At 41.1% G+C, this 17,693-nt stretch overlaps 1 protein-coding gene across 1 annotated transcript in view; it reads left to right on the top strand.

Annotated features, from left to right (window-relative positions):
• Positions 1-17,693, top strand: part of cubn (cubilin (intrinsic factor-cobalamin receptor)) — a gene marked incomplete at both ends in the record, with an annotated part of 365,190 nt that overhangs the window by 224,264 nt on the left and 123,233 nt on the right. The window contains one exon of the mRNA XM_080049812.1: positions 15,756-15,924. Within this exon, the coding sequence (XP_079905938.1) occupies positions 15,756-15,924 (169 nt within the window). The remainder of the gene's footprint in view (positions 1-15,755; positions 15,925-17,693) is intronic.

Raw genomic sequence — 17,693 nt, 5'->3', positions numbered from 1 at the left:
AAGCAATCATTTTAAATATTTAAAAAACTAATTATTCATTGAATATTTTTGTTTTGTTTGTTTTTGATTAATACAGGTGTTGATTCAAGCAAACAATCTGCAATGCAAATAATGCATTGTTAAGTTTGAGATGTGCTTGTTGGCCTATGGATTCTATGGTTAACCATATAATTCCTCACGTGTAGGCCCATGGAGACATCTATCCTTACTCATCGCAGTCAGTTAGTCATTTAGTAATTTAGTTACAGAATATCTACTATTACGATTCCGACTATAAAAGTCTGATCTAAATGAAAAGTTAGTATCAACAGGTTATTAGTTATATCCTAACAAACCCGTATTAACCAACTTGTAGCACAATGCTTTAATTGTTTATTATTCCTTCATAAAGACTACTCTCCTCTCACCACAGTTCCTGCAAGAGACGCCAACTCCGGCCTCTTTGTTTAATAGCGCTGGATTTACCCTCTTTACCACCTGAGTTAACGTCTAAATAAAGTACAATATTCAACACATAACACCGTGTTTAAAGTTCCTATTTTATCAGATCCCCCTCATCCTAGGATGAGGCCGACCTCCTCTAAACTATTAACCCTTTCTAATATTGTTATCAGAAAATCCTCCTCCTGTTTTCACGGAAGATATCATTCACAAGTTATTGTTTATAAGTTGTATTTAACTTAGTTTGTAAACCACCCTTCTAATAAAATAGAACAGATATACTATTTTCAGAATATAAACATCTAGTTTAATCTGGGAAGGTATTTATAACCTATTCTTTTATTTTTAAAGATTAGGTGTTTCAACATATTCTCTCCTTTACAGAGAGGTTAGTTGTATGAGGTTGTGTGTGTTTTAAATCAGTAATGTGCCGTTGTGTAGAATCAAATTGAACTTACCTCCCCAGGGACGAAACCATCTCTTTGAAGAAAAAACCCTATACCTAAAGTCCTTCTGTTCCAGTTATAAACTAATTCACAACTGAGGCTTTACAACATTTAAGGGATTTTATTTACAAAATACAAGAGAGTATAGGTATAATACATAAAATGGACATTAAAGGAAAAGAAAAGAGGTTGTATGCCTATAACTCATTCAATAGAGTTATTTTGACTTGGTTCTCGTTTCTAAATTTGTTGTAGCTCGTGAAAAAATACCCAAACACTTGCATGCGTAAGTATCATCTTAAGAGCTACGAAAACTTCATACCGTACAAGGGGTTAGACAGATATCTTTACTGGCGCCTAATAAAGAAAGGCATTTCCCGATGGATAAGGGTACCATTTTTGCAAAAATATCTGTCTATTTCCCTGCAACTCAGTCCGTTTTCCTATTTCTAAAAATCCTTGATCAAGTCATTCTTAGTGTCAAGAGGTTCAAAGATGTGTTTTTAAAAGACTATGCCTCTAAGTACTTTGGAGTATTTTGGACTCACAAAGTTTTTCTAAGTTTTTCTTCTGCCTCCATAGTTGAAGACAGATAGATTCTGCTGGAACAGAGAGTAACACAAAAAGCGGCCCAAAAAAGCCTTGTCCTGCTTCAAAACAGGCTCTTATATAGTGAACTGAAAACCAATGAGACTTGGGGGAAGGAGGAGTGAAAAAGGCACAGCTGTTTGGGGGAACCCCGGTAGCCCCCTCCCTCTACTCCTTGCTACTGTATGGCCATATAAGGTCCTTCCCCCTATTACTTCCTGTGACCCTATGGTCCTCCCCCTTCCTCTGGTCAACTTTAACCTGATGAGCCTTCCATTCTATTCTGTTTCATTAAACATTTCCTACTTTTACTTATGACAAAAAGAAATACAAATGTCACAATATATGCACAAGTAAAAAGTTACATCATGTTCAATTATCACTTCACTACAAATTACTAATGCCTCGTTTTCACTGAGCAGCATCAGTTCAGATTTGTATGGCACAGTTTCGGTAGAGCACAGTTACCAAAGATCTGGCTTGTGTTTCCATTGCTGACAGAACCCTTACTTGATTGGCGGGGGTTAATGCTGGACGTCTACTGTCAGTCAGTAAAAACTCTCAGAACTGCACTTGCTGCGGCAGCTACGTAATTATCATGACATCATATAAGTCGGACACAGTGTAGCCTGCTGATTAATCTTATGAAGATGAAAAACGCTGCACAATAAACTAAGGACTGCTTGCTGACATTTTTCTCTAAACACAAGACTCCTCACGCTTGCCGAGATAGCTACACACAGCAGTTTATCTCTAACACGGAATGATTCTGACGACCAATCTACAGACTACAGTGTGTAGCTCCACCCTAAAAAAATAAAAAGGTGTGGCTCGGCTCGCTTTTTGGTACCCTTCCCAACTTTTGACAGTGGAAACAAATGAATGCATGCCCGGCCTCACCTAACCACACTGCTCAGTAGAAACCCTAACACACTAATTAGTAAAATGGTTATTTGTTGGTGGGTTGGAGTGGTTTAAATGACACAAACTCGGCTTCAATTGCCCATTTAGTTTGGTTTGTTTGAGCTGGTCTTAAAGCAGCCATAAGCAAACTGTATTGAAATTATTGCCTGAAAATATATATTTTTGGTTCACACTGCAAACAACTCTGGTGCAGTAATGCCTCGTTTCCACGGAGTAGAGCGGGTCGGGTCAGAGCGGGACAGCTCACTTTTAAGAATCTCGGTGGTGTTTCCACCGCCGACCCTACCCTTAGTGGTAGGGCGGGGTTTAGGCTGGACTGCGATAACCGCCGCCAGAATGTGGGTCAAACTATCGGGCTGTGGAAAAACTGTGGTCAAGCCAGCAGTCTCTCGTTTTTGCTTGGTCAAACCAGCCGCTTCGTTATGTATTATTGTGAGCACAGAGACAGTGAGCAAACAGTGCTGGATTTGAGGTGCATGGTAGCGGCAGTGAGCAAGAGGGGCTCTCCCCCAAGGCTGTTAGTACACGCTTCTGCTCGCTTATATCAGAACCTTGGTATGCTAATACTCTTAAAATAGGCAGATGGTCTCATCATCACGGGTCCCAACAACACCCATCAACGTATATCTATTAAAAGGTTGTTTTGGGACTTCCGGCTTGGCGAAACAACATGTAGGTCGCGTCGTCTTGAGCTCCTGCAGATTTAATTTTTTTTCAATTTCAAGGCACTTTTATCACCCCCACTACGGTCCAGCAGTTTTAGTGAACTTTTATTTAACACATTTGGTATTTTGTACTACTTTCATGTCGCCCAAGGCGAAAAAAGGGAAAAACAGCATTACGCCTCACCTGCGGCCTGTTGCGCGGCCTCGGTCCCCCAACTCTCCTGAGTCTCCTCCCCCGCGGAGTCTACCCCCGGATAGTATGGATGTAGCCTCGCTCAAAGATGAGCTTTTGTCGGCTCTTCGTCTTGATGTCGCGGCAATGTTTAAAGCCGAGCTCCGGGAAGCCTTGGCTGAGACCCTCAGTTCAATTAAGACCGAGCTGCTAGCCTTTAAAACGGAGCTTTCCTCCAGTCTGACCGCTGTCCGGCAGGACGTTGCTAGCTTGAAGAGCACCGTAGCTGAAGTTGAACTGTCCCTCTCTACCTGCACTGATGACATCTTGGCCCTCCGGGCTAAAGTGGAACACTTGACACAGGAGGCGGCTAAAATGGAGGATAAGTGTGATGATTTGGAGTCCCGATCGCGCCGCCAGAACATCCGTATCATCGGTATCCCGCAGGACGACCCTAACTCAGCATCAGCGGCTAACGTTTCCAAGCTATTGATGGAGGCTTTCTCACTCGGGAAGGAGCCGCTGATCGATAGATCGCACCGTGCTCTGGCGCCAAAGCCCGCACCGGGCAACCGCCCCCGCGCCATTTTCGTAAAGCTGCACTACTATACTGACTGCAACGAGATCCTCAGAAAGGCGAGAGAGTTACAACGGATTACTCTGCGCAACATGTCCATCTCCGTGTTCCCGGACTACACCCACAAGACGGCCCGGGCTCGCGCAGCCTTCACCGAGGTTCGGCACCTCCTACGAGACATCGATGGAGTCAGGTTTGGCATCCTCTTTCCTGCACGGCTTCGCATCACCTATGCAGGTGTACAGCGTGACTTCACTTCCCCAGAGGAGGCTAAGACATTTATTAAAACACTGAATAAATAGAGTCGCGTATCGTGCTGTCCTTTGCTCTGGTCCTCGTTTTCCAGTTCTGGTGAGTTGTAAAATGACTTTTTCCTTATAACTATTTTAAGCCTCCAGCTGTCACCTAATATTTTTGTTTATATTGGACGACTTTGATATTTTATCCACTCGTGGACAATTAAGTACGTTTGGTGACCTTTGTAGCTGTACTGTTTAAATATTTTTACCTAGATCTGATTGAAGTTGGTAACAATAGCCTACCTAGGTTTGTGTGCCAATATGTTCTCCCTAAAAAAATATAAATCACATGGTGAGTGTGTGTAAATGCATGTATAAACGTTTCCTAGATGTATAGTCTGTGAGAACATATTTTAATTTATTATTTAATTTTATTTAATTTTTGTACAATATTTTTGTTTATATTGGATGACTTTGATATTTGTCCAACTCCACTTATGGACAATTAAGTACATTTGGTGACTTTTGTAGCTGTACTTTATGTTTTTTTGTTTATATATTTAACTGGATCTGATTGGAGTTGGTAAAAATAGTCTACTGAAGCTTGTGTCCCAATATGTTCTCCCTAGGGGTGTGGATCACATGCCACTAGCCTTGTTATTTTTGTTGTGTTCTTTTCCATTACAGAAACTAGTGGGTGTGTGTAAATGCATGCATACACGTTTCCCAGATGTATCGTTTGTGGGAACATGCATATTTTTATTTGTTATTTTATTTTTGTACAATCAAATTTTCAGTTCTGCTGTGCCAATGCACCATAGTTATTTAAAGTGCCTTATATTTAATATTCAATGTTTAGAGTTAATGCTCTGCAGAGTTCTATTTGTTAGTTCTAGCTTATAAGTCGAAAGCTTCATTTTGAAGATGGCTCCTGTCGGAGTCTGCACTGTGACTCCCATCGTTTGGGGATGGGGTCAATTGATGTGCGGGAGGGGGGTGGGTTTGGGTGGGTTGTGGTTGTTTCTAGTGTTATGTCTCTGTGTGATTACTTATGTTTTTGTTTTTTTTGCCCTGGGGGAACTCCTCTTTTCATCTACCTTCTCCATCCCTGATAAAATGCAACCTTTAGATGATTAATACAATTTGCCCAGACTCAGATAATGGATCCACAACTAGATTTTTAAGCTGGAATGTGAGAGGTCTGAACAGCCCCATTAAACGATCGAAAGTACTTTCACATTTGAAGAGATTGAATGCCGACATAATATTCTTACAGGAAACGCATTTACGTGATAGGGATCAAGTTAGACTTAAGAGTCCATGGGTCAGTGATATCTTTCACTCGACTTTTGACTCGAAATCTAGAGGGGTAGCTATTTTGGTTAATAAAAGGGTACATTTTACCGCTTCTAAGATCATAGCTGATAAGAATTGGAGATATATGATTGTCGCAGGCCTTCTATACCAGAATCCGGTTTTATTAGTAAATTATGCTCCAAATTTTGATAACCCAGATTTTACAAATAGATTATTTGCTACCCTGCCTCTCCTAGACACCCATCTTTTAATTCTTGCTGGGGTGTTATGAATCCAACACTGGACCGCTCTAATCCCGTACTCTCAACCAATCTTCCATGTCTAAATCAATTTCTGATTTTATGCTCCAAAATGGGTTTGTAGACCCTTGGAGATTTCATAATCCCCAAACTAAAGCATATTCTTTTTTTCTCCCAAATCCATCAATCCTATTCCCGCATTGATTATTTTTTTGTTGATGGTTCCCTGGTCTCCAAAGTGACCTCCTCTGAGTATCATCCAATTGTTATATCTGATCATGCTCCTCTTAGTCTCAATATACAGCTTTCGGGCCAGCCTCGTTTCTCCTCACCCTGGAGGTTTAACACTCTGCTTCTGTCTGATGATGCATTCAACACCTTTATATTGTCCTCAATTGATGACTTTATAACTATTAACAGAGACAACTCTGTCTCTCACTCATTATTATGGGAGTCGCTCAAAGCCTATTTGCGTGGTCTAATTATTTCTTACTCAGCTCATCGCAATAAAACCCGTAAGGCTAAGCTAAATCAACTCCTAATTAAAATCCGGGATATTGATGGACAAAATGCTATTAACCCATCCCAGAGTTTAGCGAAACAGAGATATGATCTGCAGGTAGAGTTGGACCTCCTTACAACAAGCGACGCTGAGCGACTTTTAGTACGTTCTCGTGCTACTTATTATGAACATGGTGATAAGCCGAGTAGGCTCCTGGCTCATCAATTGAAACGTCAAACTACTTCTCGATTTAATTCCACAAAATAAAGATTCCTCTGGCGCACTTGTCTCTGATCCAACTTCTATAAATGACATCTTTAGGGATTTCTATTTCTCCCTTCATGAATCAGAATCATCATCAGACACAACAGAAATGACTTCTTTCCTCCAGAATCTTGATATCCCCAAAGTTGATCCCACTACAGGTGAAACTCGAAAAATTAGAATATCGTGCAAAAGTTCATTTATTTCAGTAATTCAACCTAAATGGTGAAACTAATATATTATATAGACTCATTACATTCAAAGTGAGATATTTCAAGCCTTTATTTGTTATAATTGTGATTATTATGGCTTACAGCTTATGAAAACCCCAAATTCAAAATCTCAGAAAATTAGAATATTACATAAAATCAATAAAAAAAAGATTTTAAATACAGAAATGTCGGCCCTCTAGAAAGTATAGTCATGCATATGTACTAAGTACTTGGTTTGGGCCCCTTTTACACAAATATTTGCCTAAATGCGGCGTGGCATGGATGCCATCAGTCTGTGGCACTGCTGAGTTGTTATGGAAGCCCAGGTTGCTTTGATAGTGGCCTTCAGCTCGTCTGTATTGTTGGGTCTGGTGTGTCTCATCTGCCTCTTGACAATACTCCATAGTTTCTCTATTGGGTTCAGGTCAGGATAGTTGTCTGGCCAATCAACACAGTAATACCATGGTCAGTCAACCAGTTACTTGTGGTTTTGGCACTATGGACAGGTGTCAAGTCTTGCTGGGAAAAGTAATTCAGCATCTCCATAAAGCTTGTCAACAGACGGAAGCACGAAGTGCACTAAAATCTCCTGATGGATGGCTGTGGTGACTTTGGACTTGATAACACAGTGGACCAACACCATCAGATGACATGGTGCCTCAAATCATCACTGACTGTTGAAACTTGACAGTTGTCTTCAAGCAACTTGGATTTTGTGCCCCTCCGCTCTTCCTCTAGACTGTGGGACCTTGATTTCCAAATGAAACGCAACATTTAATTTGGATCAGTGATGATTTGAGGTATCATGTCATCTGCTGCTGTTGGTCCACTGTGTTATCAAGTCCAAAGTCACCACAGCCATCTACCAGAATATTTTAGAGCACTTCATGCTTCTGTATGTTGACAAGCTTTATGGTGATGACAATTTCCATTTTCAGCTAGACTTGGCACCTGCCCACAGTATCATAAACCACTGGTAACTGGTTGACTGACCATGGTATTACTGTGCCTGAATGGCCAGACAACTCTCCTGACCTGAACTCCATAGAGAAACTATGGACTATTGTCAAGAGGAAGATGATACACACCAGACCCAACAATACAGAGGAGCTGAAGGCCACTATCAAAGCAACCTGGTCTTCCATAACAACTCAGCAGTGCCACAGACTGATAGCATCCATGCCACGCCGCATTGAGGCAAGAATTCATGCAAAAGGGGCCCAAACCAAGTACTTAGTAGATATGCATGATTATACTTTCTAGAGGGCCGACATTTCTGTATTTAAAAACCTTTTTTTTATTGATTTTATGTAATATTCTAATTTTCTGAGATTTTGAATTTGGGGTTTTTATAATCTGTAAGACATAATAATCACAATTATAACAAATAAAGGCTTCACATATCTCATTTTGCATGTAAAGAGTCTGTATAAGATATTATTTTCACCTTTAAAGTTGAATTACTGAAATAAATGAACTTTTGCACGATATTCTAATTTTTCGAGTTTCACCTGTACTGCTAATGAGCTTGATACCTTTAAATTTGGAAGAAATTAAATCCTCTATCAAAGCCATGCAAAACAATAAATCACCCAGCCCCGATGGATTCCCAGTTGAGTTTTTGTATAAATGTATTAATAAGCTGGCCCCTCTCCTCAACTCTGTTTTTAACGAGTCCCTAGAATGTGGTTCATTGCCCCCCACTCTAACCCAAGCGTCCATATCCCTTCTTTTGAAGAAAGGAAAATACCCTACTTATTGTACCTCGTACAGGCCTCTGTCACTTCTTAATGTTGATGTTAAGATTTTAGCTAAAACCTTAGCAACTCGTCTTAAAAAGATTGTTCCTGTCATCATATCAGAAGAACAGAATGGCTTCATCAAAGGGCGTCAGCTGTTTTTCAACGTCCGAACACTTTTAAATGTAATTTTCTCTGGTCATTCCGCCTCAACGCCCGAAGTTGTTATTTCGCTCGATGCTGAGAAAGCATTTGATCGGGTAAAATGGCATTATCTTTTTGAAGTTCTACAACAGTTTGGCCTAGGGAACAGGTTTATTTATTGGATTCGGCTTCTGTATACCAACCCTCAAGCTAGTGTCCACACAAATAATTCCCGGTCTAAATATTTTACATTGTCACCTGGTACTAGACAGGGCTGTCCCCTCTCCCCCCTACTCTTCGCTTTGGCCATAGAACCCCTCTCAATTACTTTAAGATCTCTCCTCCACTTTCGCGGCATTCCTCGTTCTGGCATTGACTTAAAATCGTCTCTTTATGCTGACGACCTTCTTTTGTATATATCGGACCCCCTGACTACTATTCCGCCAATTTTATCATTGCTGGAGAGATTTGGTTCTTTCTCAGGCTATAAAGTTAATCTACTTAAAAGTGAATGCTATCCTATAAACACCCTAGCTTTACAACTCAAACAGTCCGATATTCCTTTTAAACTCAGCCCCTCAGGGTTTAAATATTTAGGGATTAATGTGACCCGCACCTTGCCCTCTCTCTATTCTGCCAATTATGTTCCTTTGGTTACCCAGCTTGGACTAGATTTCAATAGGTGGAATGCTCTTCCTCTGTCATTAATAGGTAGGATTAATGTGGTAAAAATTAATGTCTTGCCAAGATTTCTTTTTCTTTTTCAATGTACTCCTTTATTTTTGCCTAAAAAGTTTTTTAAGTCATTGGATGGTACTATTACGTCCTTCTTGTGGGGAGGTAAGACTCCCAGGGTAAGAAAGTCACTACTGCAAAAATTTACATCTGACGGTGGTCTCGCCTTACCAAATTTTCTTCTATATTATTGGTCAGCACAAATACATAAATTAACTTATTGGCTTCAATCTCCCGAACTATTATGGTGTAAGCTTGAGACCCAGTCGTGTTTCTCCTCTGCACTACCGGCTTTACTCACATCTTCATTGCCCACTAACCTTTCTAGTTTCACTAAGAATCCTATTGTGCTATCTACACTGAGGGTTTGGTTCCAATTTAGGTGCCATTTTATTCTTCTGCATCCACTCTGATGCCCATAGTGAACAACCATCTATTTCCCCCATCTGTTGGGAATACCTCCTACATCTTATGGCAAAATCGAGGCATTAAAGTTTTCAGAGACCTTTATAAAGACTAGGGCTGTCGCGATGAAGGAATATCCCGTGCGGTGAGTCAGGGTGGCTAAACCGTGCGGTATGCGATATAATTGCTCCACCCCCTTTTACTGTGGCAGTAAGGAGAGATCAGATTGCCAACTGCGCTTTTCCTTTTATGCACACCACAGCCGCCGTAATGTTTAGATGTCATCATTTGCATCAAATCCCTAATGATAATAAGACTAAGAGGCTTTATTTAAACGCTGTCCATGCGGTCGTTGTGATGTAACTTTATTGGCTGTAAACTGAAACTAGTGGAGATCGCGGAAGCCTTCCAAACGACAACTGTAACGCGCCCCGGTTATCATTTCAGCCTTAAACCACGGCGTTGATAGCTTTCGTTTCAGCACTAGGCTATGTGAATAACTATGAGCATTAAATAAATGCTGCGTCTCAGATGCCGAGGAGAGCAGCCAGGATGACCCACGACCGAACCAGAGCATAGAGAGATGACAGCGAGAGCGATCACAGCGGGGCAGAGGAATAAAGTCTGTGGTAAACACATCAGAGTTCGGTCTATTTGCACTACTGTTCATTTGCAATGAAGAAAAGTGTTTTATTCAATGAGTTTTTATTTTTTTGTATTATTTTAATAAATACAATTCATTTCCTTTTAAAAACAAGATCTGGTCTTCAAATGTTTTCATTTTTAACCGTAATGCAGTGTTTCCTCTCAAACTTGTCTTATATGCATCTTAAAAAAAGAGAGAAAGAAAGATGTTTGGTTTTTCAACACTTGAACATTTATTAAATATGGAACAGAAGGTGGCAATGGTGCGCAATATGATGCTATATATTGTCATTTACTGGAGAAAAAAAAGAAGCAGATTGTTTAGGCTAAATCTTAAAGTGCAAATAATAAAACATGAAATGAAAAAGTACCCGTATATTTTTCTAACGAAATAAAAAAAACAGGCACTGGATATAATTCAACATGAAAAAGAAATTAATCTGCTTGAGCCTAAATAAACAATGTAAGACTTTAGTCTATACCTGGGTTATTTCCTTGTTGCGCACAAGGAAAACCAGCATGTTAACCTTATGTGGTTTAAGAGAGGAGCGGATAGGAGTAACGATGTTTCCAGCGGCACTGAAAACTCTCTCTGATGGTGCGCTTGTTGCACATATACACATGTACTTGCGGGCAACTTTGGAGAGCAGAGGGAATCTAGCCTGGTTATCGCGCCACCAGGCGAGTGGGTCAGCGTTTGAGTCTATAGGATCCTCCTGGAGGTAGCGTGTCAGTTCGGTATCGGCCCGGACTCTCGTGGGTATATTTGCGGGGGTTGATCTCTGACTTCAGCAGGTCTCCAAGGGTTTTCTTTCTTGCTGCTGGTGGTGGCACTGCCGCCTGCGCCGAGCGCACAGCTGACACACTGGCACCGCTCTCTCTGTCTTCCATAGCTAACGCCTCGTCAATAAGTGCGCATTTTGTTTCCTCCTCTATGTCATTGTTAAAATGATTGGCCCTATACCGAGGGTCCAATAAGCAGGCCTTAGCCAAGAGTTTTTGTAGGGGAGCTCGTCTGTACTTCTCCTCGAGCACAGTGCACATCTTTTGTTTGATGTCCGATGTCAGCGTGGTGTCCTCGTCTGATGGTCTCAAAACGTCTTCGATCAGGAGGTTCAGTACCGGTTTAACGGATGACACCGTAACATAGTGCTCGCCGGACAGCAGGTCGGTAAAGTCAGCTGCGGGCTTTAAGGCGGCGTTCACCGACTCTAGGACTGCAATGTCCTGCCAGGTTGGAATAAGATGCTGATGCCGCCGGTCATCCAGAACTCTTTTAATAGCCGGGATTTGTTCTAAGACTCTCGCCACCATTTTCTGTTTCGTCCCCCATCTCGTAGCGCAGTCCTGTAAATATGCAAATCACATGTATCAATACATTTAAAGCTACATTTTTAATGATAATTAGTTTCAAGGTATTTGTAGTAAATGAAATTTTTTTTTTTTTAAATAATTCCAGCAAGCCAACATTTTATTGAATATCATATTTGGAGAATATTGTAAGGCTAAAACGCTGAAACTTATGTCATAAAATTTTGGTATAATGAAGGCTGAATGGCATTTTCTTATTAAGCAAGAACAATATTCAATTAAATTATAGTATAATTAAATTATTACCATTATTAGCCCGTGCTGTGGGATTTGGAGCTCCGCTTGCGCTTTTGCCAGATCTCGCCTCTTCAGCCAGCTATGGGAGACAGCTCCAACCAAGGTGTGACACTGGCCCATTGCTCTACCTGTGCGATCCTTCACGCTCGCCATGGCGTTGGTAACTGCCAGGTGTAAATTATGTCCGAAACAGTTCAACCACGGCCATCTCAATTGATTGACTGCTGCAACGATGTTGGCCCCGTTGTCTGTCGTTAGACACGCCAGCTTCTTCTCATCCAGGGACCACTCCTGAAAAGCGCTGCGGAGAGCCTCGGCTATATTGTCAGCTGTGTGGTTCTGGGGCATAAACACAGTTTCGAGGCAACGTGATTTTAGAGTCCAGTCCGGGGTCAGGAAATGCACAGTTAGACTCATGTACGGAGTCATATTGACGCTTGACCACATGTCAGTGGTGGCGGCAAAGTAGTCTACATCTTGTAGCTCACTTAGAACGGATGCCCTGACTGCGTTGTACATCTTAGGGACTGCAGTTTCCGAGAAGTAAGTTTTGCCGGGCACCTCGTATTGCTTATCAAATGTTTGCAGCATGGCCTTGAATGCCGGCTTCTCCACCGTGTTAAACGGCACCATCTTTTTGATCTTTTTTGCACATAGTTTGCATATGACTTCGTCCAAATTGGCAGGTTCTCCTTTTTCATTCGGCTGGAAGCCGAAATGCTCCCAAAGTGGCGAAGTAACACCTGGTTTGGATACTAGGGCATTTCCCATTCTCTTCATCTGCAGGTAATTTGCAGGTGAGGGGACGTCACCTTTTATAACAGGTCCATGGACGTCACGTGCGGTTTTTGCAGTGACCGCCCATGCTCTGCGATTGGCTTGAAAATATTGCAGTATTTCATCTGTGCGGTTATCGCGACAGCCCTAATAAAGACGGCAATTTGCTACTTTTTCAGACTTGTCTAAAGATTTTAATTGACCCCATTTATTTATGTACTTTCAAATTAGGCATTGTGCCTCCTCTCTTTTTTCATCTTATCCTTCCCTCTCTATTAACCAGCCATGGGAAGACCTTTTGATCTTAAAACCCCAACAGAAATCACTAATTTCTAAGATTTATGACAAACTCACGGCTCTGGGAAACAATTCGGCTGTCAAAAGCAAAAGTGCTTGGGAGAGTGAACTTGGGTTAAATCTGACAGATCAATGGTGGGATAAGGCTGTGCATAGTATACGTTCATCTGAAATTTACCCAAATGTTGTGGACCAATGTGACCGATGCCATGCCTCCTCATGTAACTCGAGTCATATGTTTTTTTTTTTTGTCCTAGACTAGAGATTCTGGAATGACTTTTTTATAATCATGACAAAAGTTCTAGGAACCCAAATAAAAACAGACCCCCTCATTGCAATATTCGGAACCCCTTCTAAACAACCCCATATTACAGCCTTACAATCAGAAACATTAGCCTTCACTTCCCTTCTGGCAAGACGCCGTACTTTACTTATGTGGAAATCCCCTAACCCCCCTTCTATTCCAATCTGGCTCAAAGATGTAATATTTTTTTTTTAATTAGAAAAAATTAAATTAACAGTGAAAGGCAGCACTAATAAATTTGGCAAAAAATGGGATTCTTTTATAGCTTATTTTAATTCATTACCAGGACTAACCCCCCCTCCCCCCTAACTTTTTTTAAGTCGCTACTCTTTTTATTATTTTTTTATTATTATTTTTATTTATATTTATTTTTTATTATTTTTTTTTCTTTCATGTGTATTTGTACATACTGTATCTGTATCCTATTATGTTTTGTATGACGCATTTTGATCTTTTTCATACCCGGAGACACCTGTTCTTTGTGTGTTTGTTGTTAAAAAAAATTAAAAACCCAATAAAAAAAAAAAAGAAAAAAAAAGGTTGTTTTGGTCTCCTGCAGTGACCCCTAACATTTAGGACTGTCTACCACTGCAATTGCTATTATCCACTACTTGTCCCTCCTTTAAAAGAAACTTATTTTACCAAAACGAGGTGGAAACATACACAGTTAAATGACCCAAACTCATTAAACACTGAAACACTTTTTACAGGTTATGTAGAATACAATGCAGTTAAAGGCATTACTGCAGTACACTACATTTCTATAAGACCAACAATACAAATGCACTAAATCCCAAATGATAAATGAAATTGAGGCAGTTAGTCATGACACCATAACAATTCCCTTCCTCCTGAGGTCAAACCATCACTCCAATACAGTGCACAACAAATCACGCTACGTTGAGGAGAGACTGCTTGCATTGTCCAGTGTAAGACGACACAGTCCGGCTGACAGCCCACCACTGACGTCACAGCCAGGGTCCCACCGTGACATCAGGCAGACCGCAGGGTTGTAGCGAACATAGCACTCAATCTTGGACCTTAGCAGCTTCTCACCAGCAGTGACGAAATCCCTTTCCTGGCACGCATGGTAGCAAGGCCCTCCTTTTCACCCTTGGAATGAAAGGCCAATAGTCTATATTTAGATGGCAGTGGGCCAAGACAGCCAGGGAACCCCTCTGCAGCTTGCGGTTCCCTCCTCAGATCCCCGATGACAGCTTTGTTACTGGCGGGTGTATTGCAGAAACACAAACAGCCAGAATAGGCATGATGCTGTTGGTTTCTAGTCTTGTGGCATCTGTTTTCAGAAACTGCAGTCATACAGTCCAGGAACAGCCCACGGTCTACGCTTTTTCTTTGTCTTTTTCTTCATTTTTAGAGCTTACATGAAGCACATAGCGACGTACCAGCATGATTGCAGTCCAGCCATTTCTTTCCAAAGTCTCAGTCAATAAAAACTGCACACGGTTCTTTTTTTGTATAACAACTGGAACAGTCTTGGAACAGCCATACAGTTCCTCATGCTCCATTGTCATTTTATCCTTAACAGTGACGCCATCATGTGGTGTACTAGCCAAATTTCCCCATGGCTAACAAAGACTCGAAGAGGCTGGACAATTCATCAGTGTTCCAAGTTTATTTCAGAGATTCCAGTCAGGACAATACAGAGGATTTGAGATGCATGGTAACGGCAGTGAGCAAGAGGGGCTCTCCCCCAAGGCTGTTAGTACACGCTTCCGCTCGCTTATATCAGAACCTTGGTATGCTAATACTCTTAAAATAGGCAGATGGTCTCATCGTCACGGGTCCCAACAACACCCGTCGACGTATATCTATTAAAAGGTTGTTTTGGTCTCCTGCAGTGACCCCTAACATTTAGGACTGTCTACCACTGCAATTGCTATTATCCACTACACACACATATGAACCAAATAAACTGACCTAGAGGTCTGAAAAGGCCTTAATGTCTGAATTTTAGTCAAACTACCAGGGAAAATGTTTGTTCAGACCAAAATGTGAGTTTCCGTTCATGTAAAAATAAGGGTTACAATCAGCTTTCTTCAGTACACTGATACTGTATCCGTAGGAGGGGAATAGATACAAAAAACAAGAAAGCCATCATTTCAATATCTCCAACTTAGATAACTATTTATTATTTATGTCTGTTTGGGGAAAATAACACAATTATTTTAGAGAAGTAGACATTTGAAAGATTGAAGAGAGACATACAGTATATAATGTATGTCAGACAAAGAAAGGCATGCAACACCAATTCTCTGCTACTTACAGTGGTTCGCTGATTTCCCTTTCCATCTAGTTTCACATACATTTTCCAACATTTGACTTAAGATATGTGCCCAAGAACTCCCTGCCAGTCAGTAGAGTGAATACATGGCTCTTGGACTGAAATATGATATCCAGTCGCTTTTACTTAGTACATCAACACATCTTGTTTATTTGTTTTAGGGAGAGAGTTGTTGCTGTTCCTTTGATGTGTTGTTTGTTGTCTCCACAGCTCAGGAATGGTCCAGATGTTTCATCTCCACTACTGGGGCAACGTCTCTGTGGATCCAGTCTTCCGTCCATCCTCCAGTCTACTGACAACCATCTCTTTGTTCACTTTACATCTGATGCCACTAATGAGGCTAGTGGCTTTAAGCTGAGCTTTGAAGCCCACAGTCAAGGTACAACCACCACTATTTTTGGCAGGACCGCAAAGTAATTCCGGCCCTACGAGTGTGAATGTCTCTGAGTGAGTGAGTGGGTGAGTGAGTGACTTGGAGACCAAATACAGTGATAGATCGCCAACAGTTCACACACACACATACACACTGAAGGGGAAAGGAGTCCAGAACTGTCTGCATTATGCAAAGTGATAGGCTGGTTGAAGCCATGAAATTACATTTGTCATATTAGTCCATGGGCCAAGTCCCAAAATGTCACTAATCTGCACTGTTACAACCACCTGTTTGTTATTATTTTATTTACAGGAGCTAATTGTTGACAGTTGATAGCTCTAGCTATGTTTACGAGTGTTGTGTCAGTGACTACACTTCCCAGCACCTTAGCTCCAGGATGTGACATCATGCGGAAGCAACGGACTGCTACTTCCTTGGCATCAGCCGCGCAGTTTCAGAGCTGAAATGTTTTGACACATAGACCTGCAAACGACACACAAGGATCATCAGAGCTTGACAAGCTAGCTCACATGAATGAACAGTTTCTTTTTAAGTTTTCACAACTTCACGAAAGGATCCTTCTTCCCCATCACACTACTGAACTCAATATCATACAAAGCGGACTGGCGGCTCAAGAGAGCTGGAGACGTGGCTATTCGCATTCAGCAGTCTTTTGAGCATAGCTACACTTTAGCCTCTGTTATCTTAGCTCTGGGTTTGCTTTATTGTTGTTATTTGCGCTATACTGCAGTAGCAGCAACCAGAACAGCGGGTGTTAGCTCTGGGGGATGACAGTAGCATCTGAATGCAGTGCATGCGTGCAGTGCATGATGGCGTGCACGTGATCGAGAGAGATGCATTATTATCATCATCATTAATATTATTAGCCTATTAAACCTGCCCGTAAGAGGGCCTGCTTTTTGTGCCGACTTCTGCAGTCTTGCTTGATTGAGTGAGTGCTTGTGCTTATTGAATTAATAATATAAATTAACTTAATGTCAGCTAAAGGGGATTATTTTAGTATAGTCAAAGCATAGTGAGCCTGATCGAGTAATAATCTGCATTTGTGTGTCGCGTTTAACTAAAATAGGCTACATGAGCATATTCCTTTCCATTTTATTCTAAGATGGTGCTATGGTGGTTCATTTGAAAGTTTAATGATTTTATTCAGGGACTGAGTTGCTTCAGTGCTTCAGCCAGGGCCGAATTTGTGTCCCAGTCCACCCCTAGTGGATGCGTGGTTGTATATCATTGTAATTCGGCAATGGGTCGTTTTGTCGTCTAGCTTTGTCATGTTGCGTTGCTAGAAATACAGTCCCCTCCAAAAGTATTGGAACGGTGAGGCCAATTCCTTTATTTTTGCTGTAGACTGGAAACATGTGGGTTTGACAGCAAAAGATGAATATGAGACAATGGATCAACATTTCAGCTTTCATTTCCAGGTATTAACATCTAGATCTGATACAAAACTTAGAAGATAGTATTATTTGTAAATGAACACCACATTTTTAGGTGAGCAAAAGTATTGGAACAGATGGACCTAAAATAAATTAAAGTGAATAAAACGTAATATTTTGTTGCAAATCCTTTGCTTGCAATAACCAAATCAAGCCTGTGACCCTTTGACATCACCAAACTTTTGCATTCTTCATTTGTGATGCTTTTCCAGGCTTTCACCGCAGCTTCTTTCAGTTGCTGTTTGTTTTGGGGGCTTACTCCCTTCAGTAGTAGTCTCTTTAGCAGGTAAAATGCATCCTCTTGCTACATGATGGAGG

Source organism: Ammodytes marinus, assembly GCF_949987685.1.
Source record: "Ammodytes marinus genome assembly, chromosome: 21".
NCBI classification, from domain to species: domain Eukaryota; kingdom Metazoa; phylum Chordata; class Actinopteri; order Uranoscopiformes; family Ammodytidae; genus Ammodytes; species Ammodytes marinus.
This window is presented reverse-complemented; position numbering and strand designations above follow the sequence as displayed.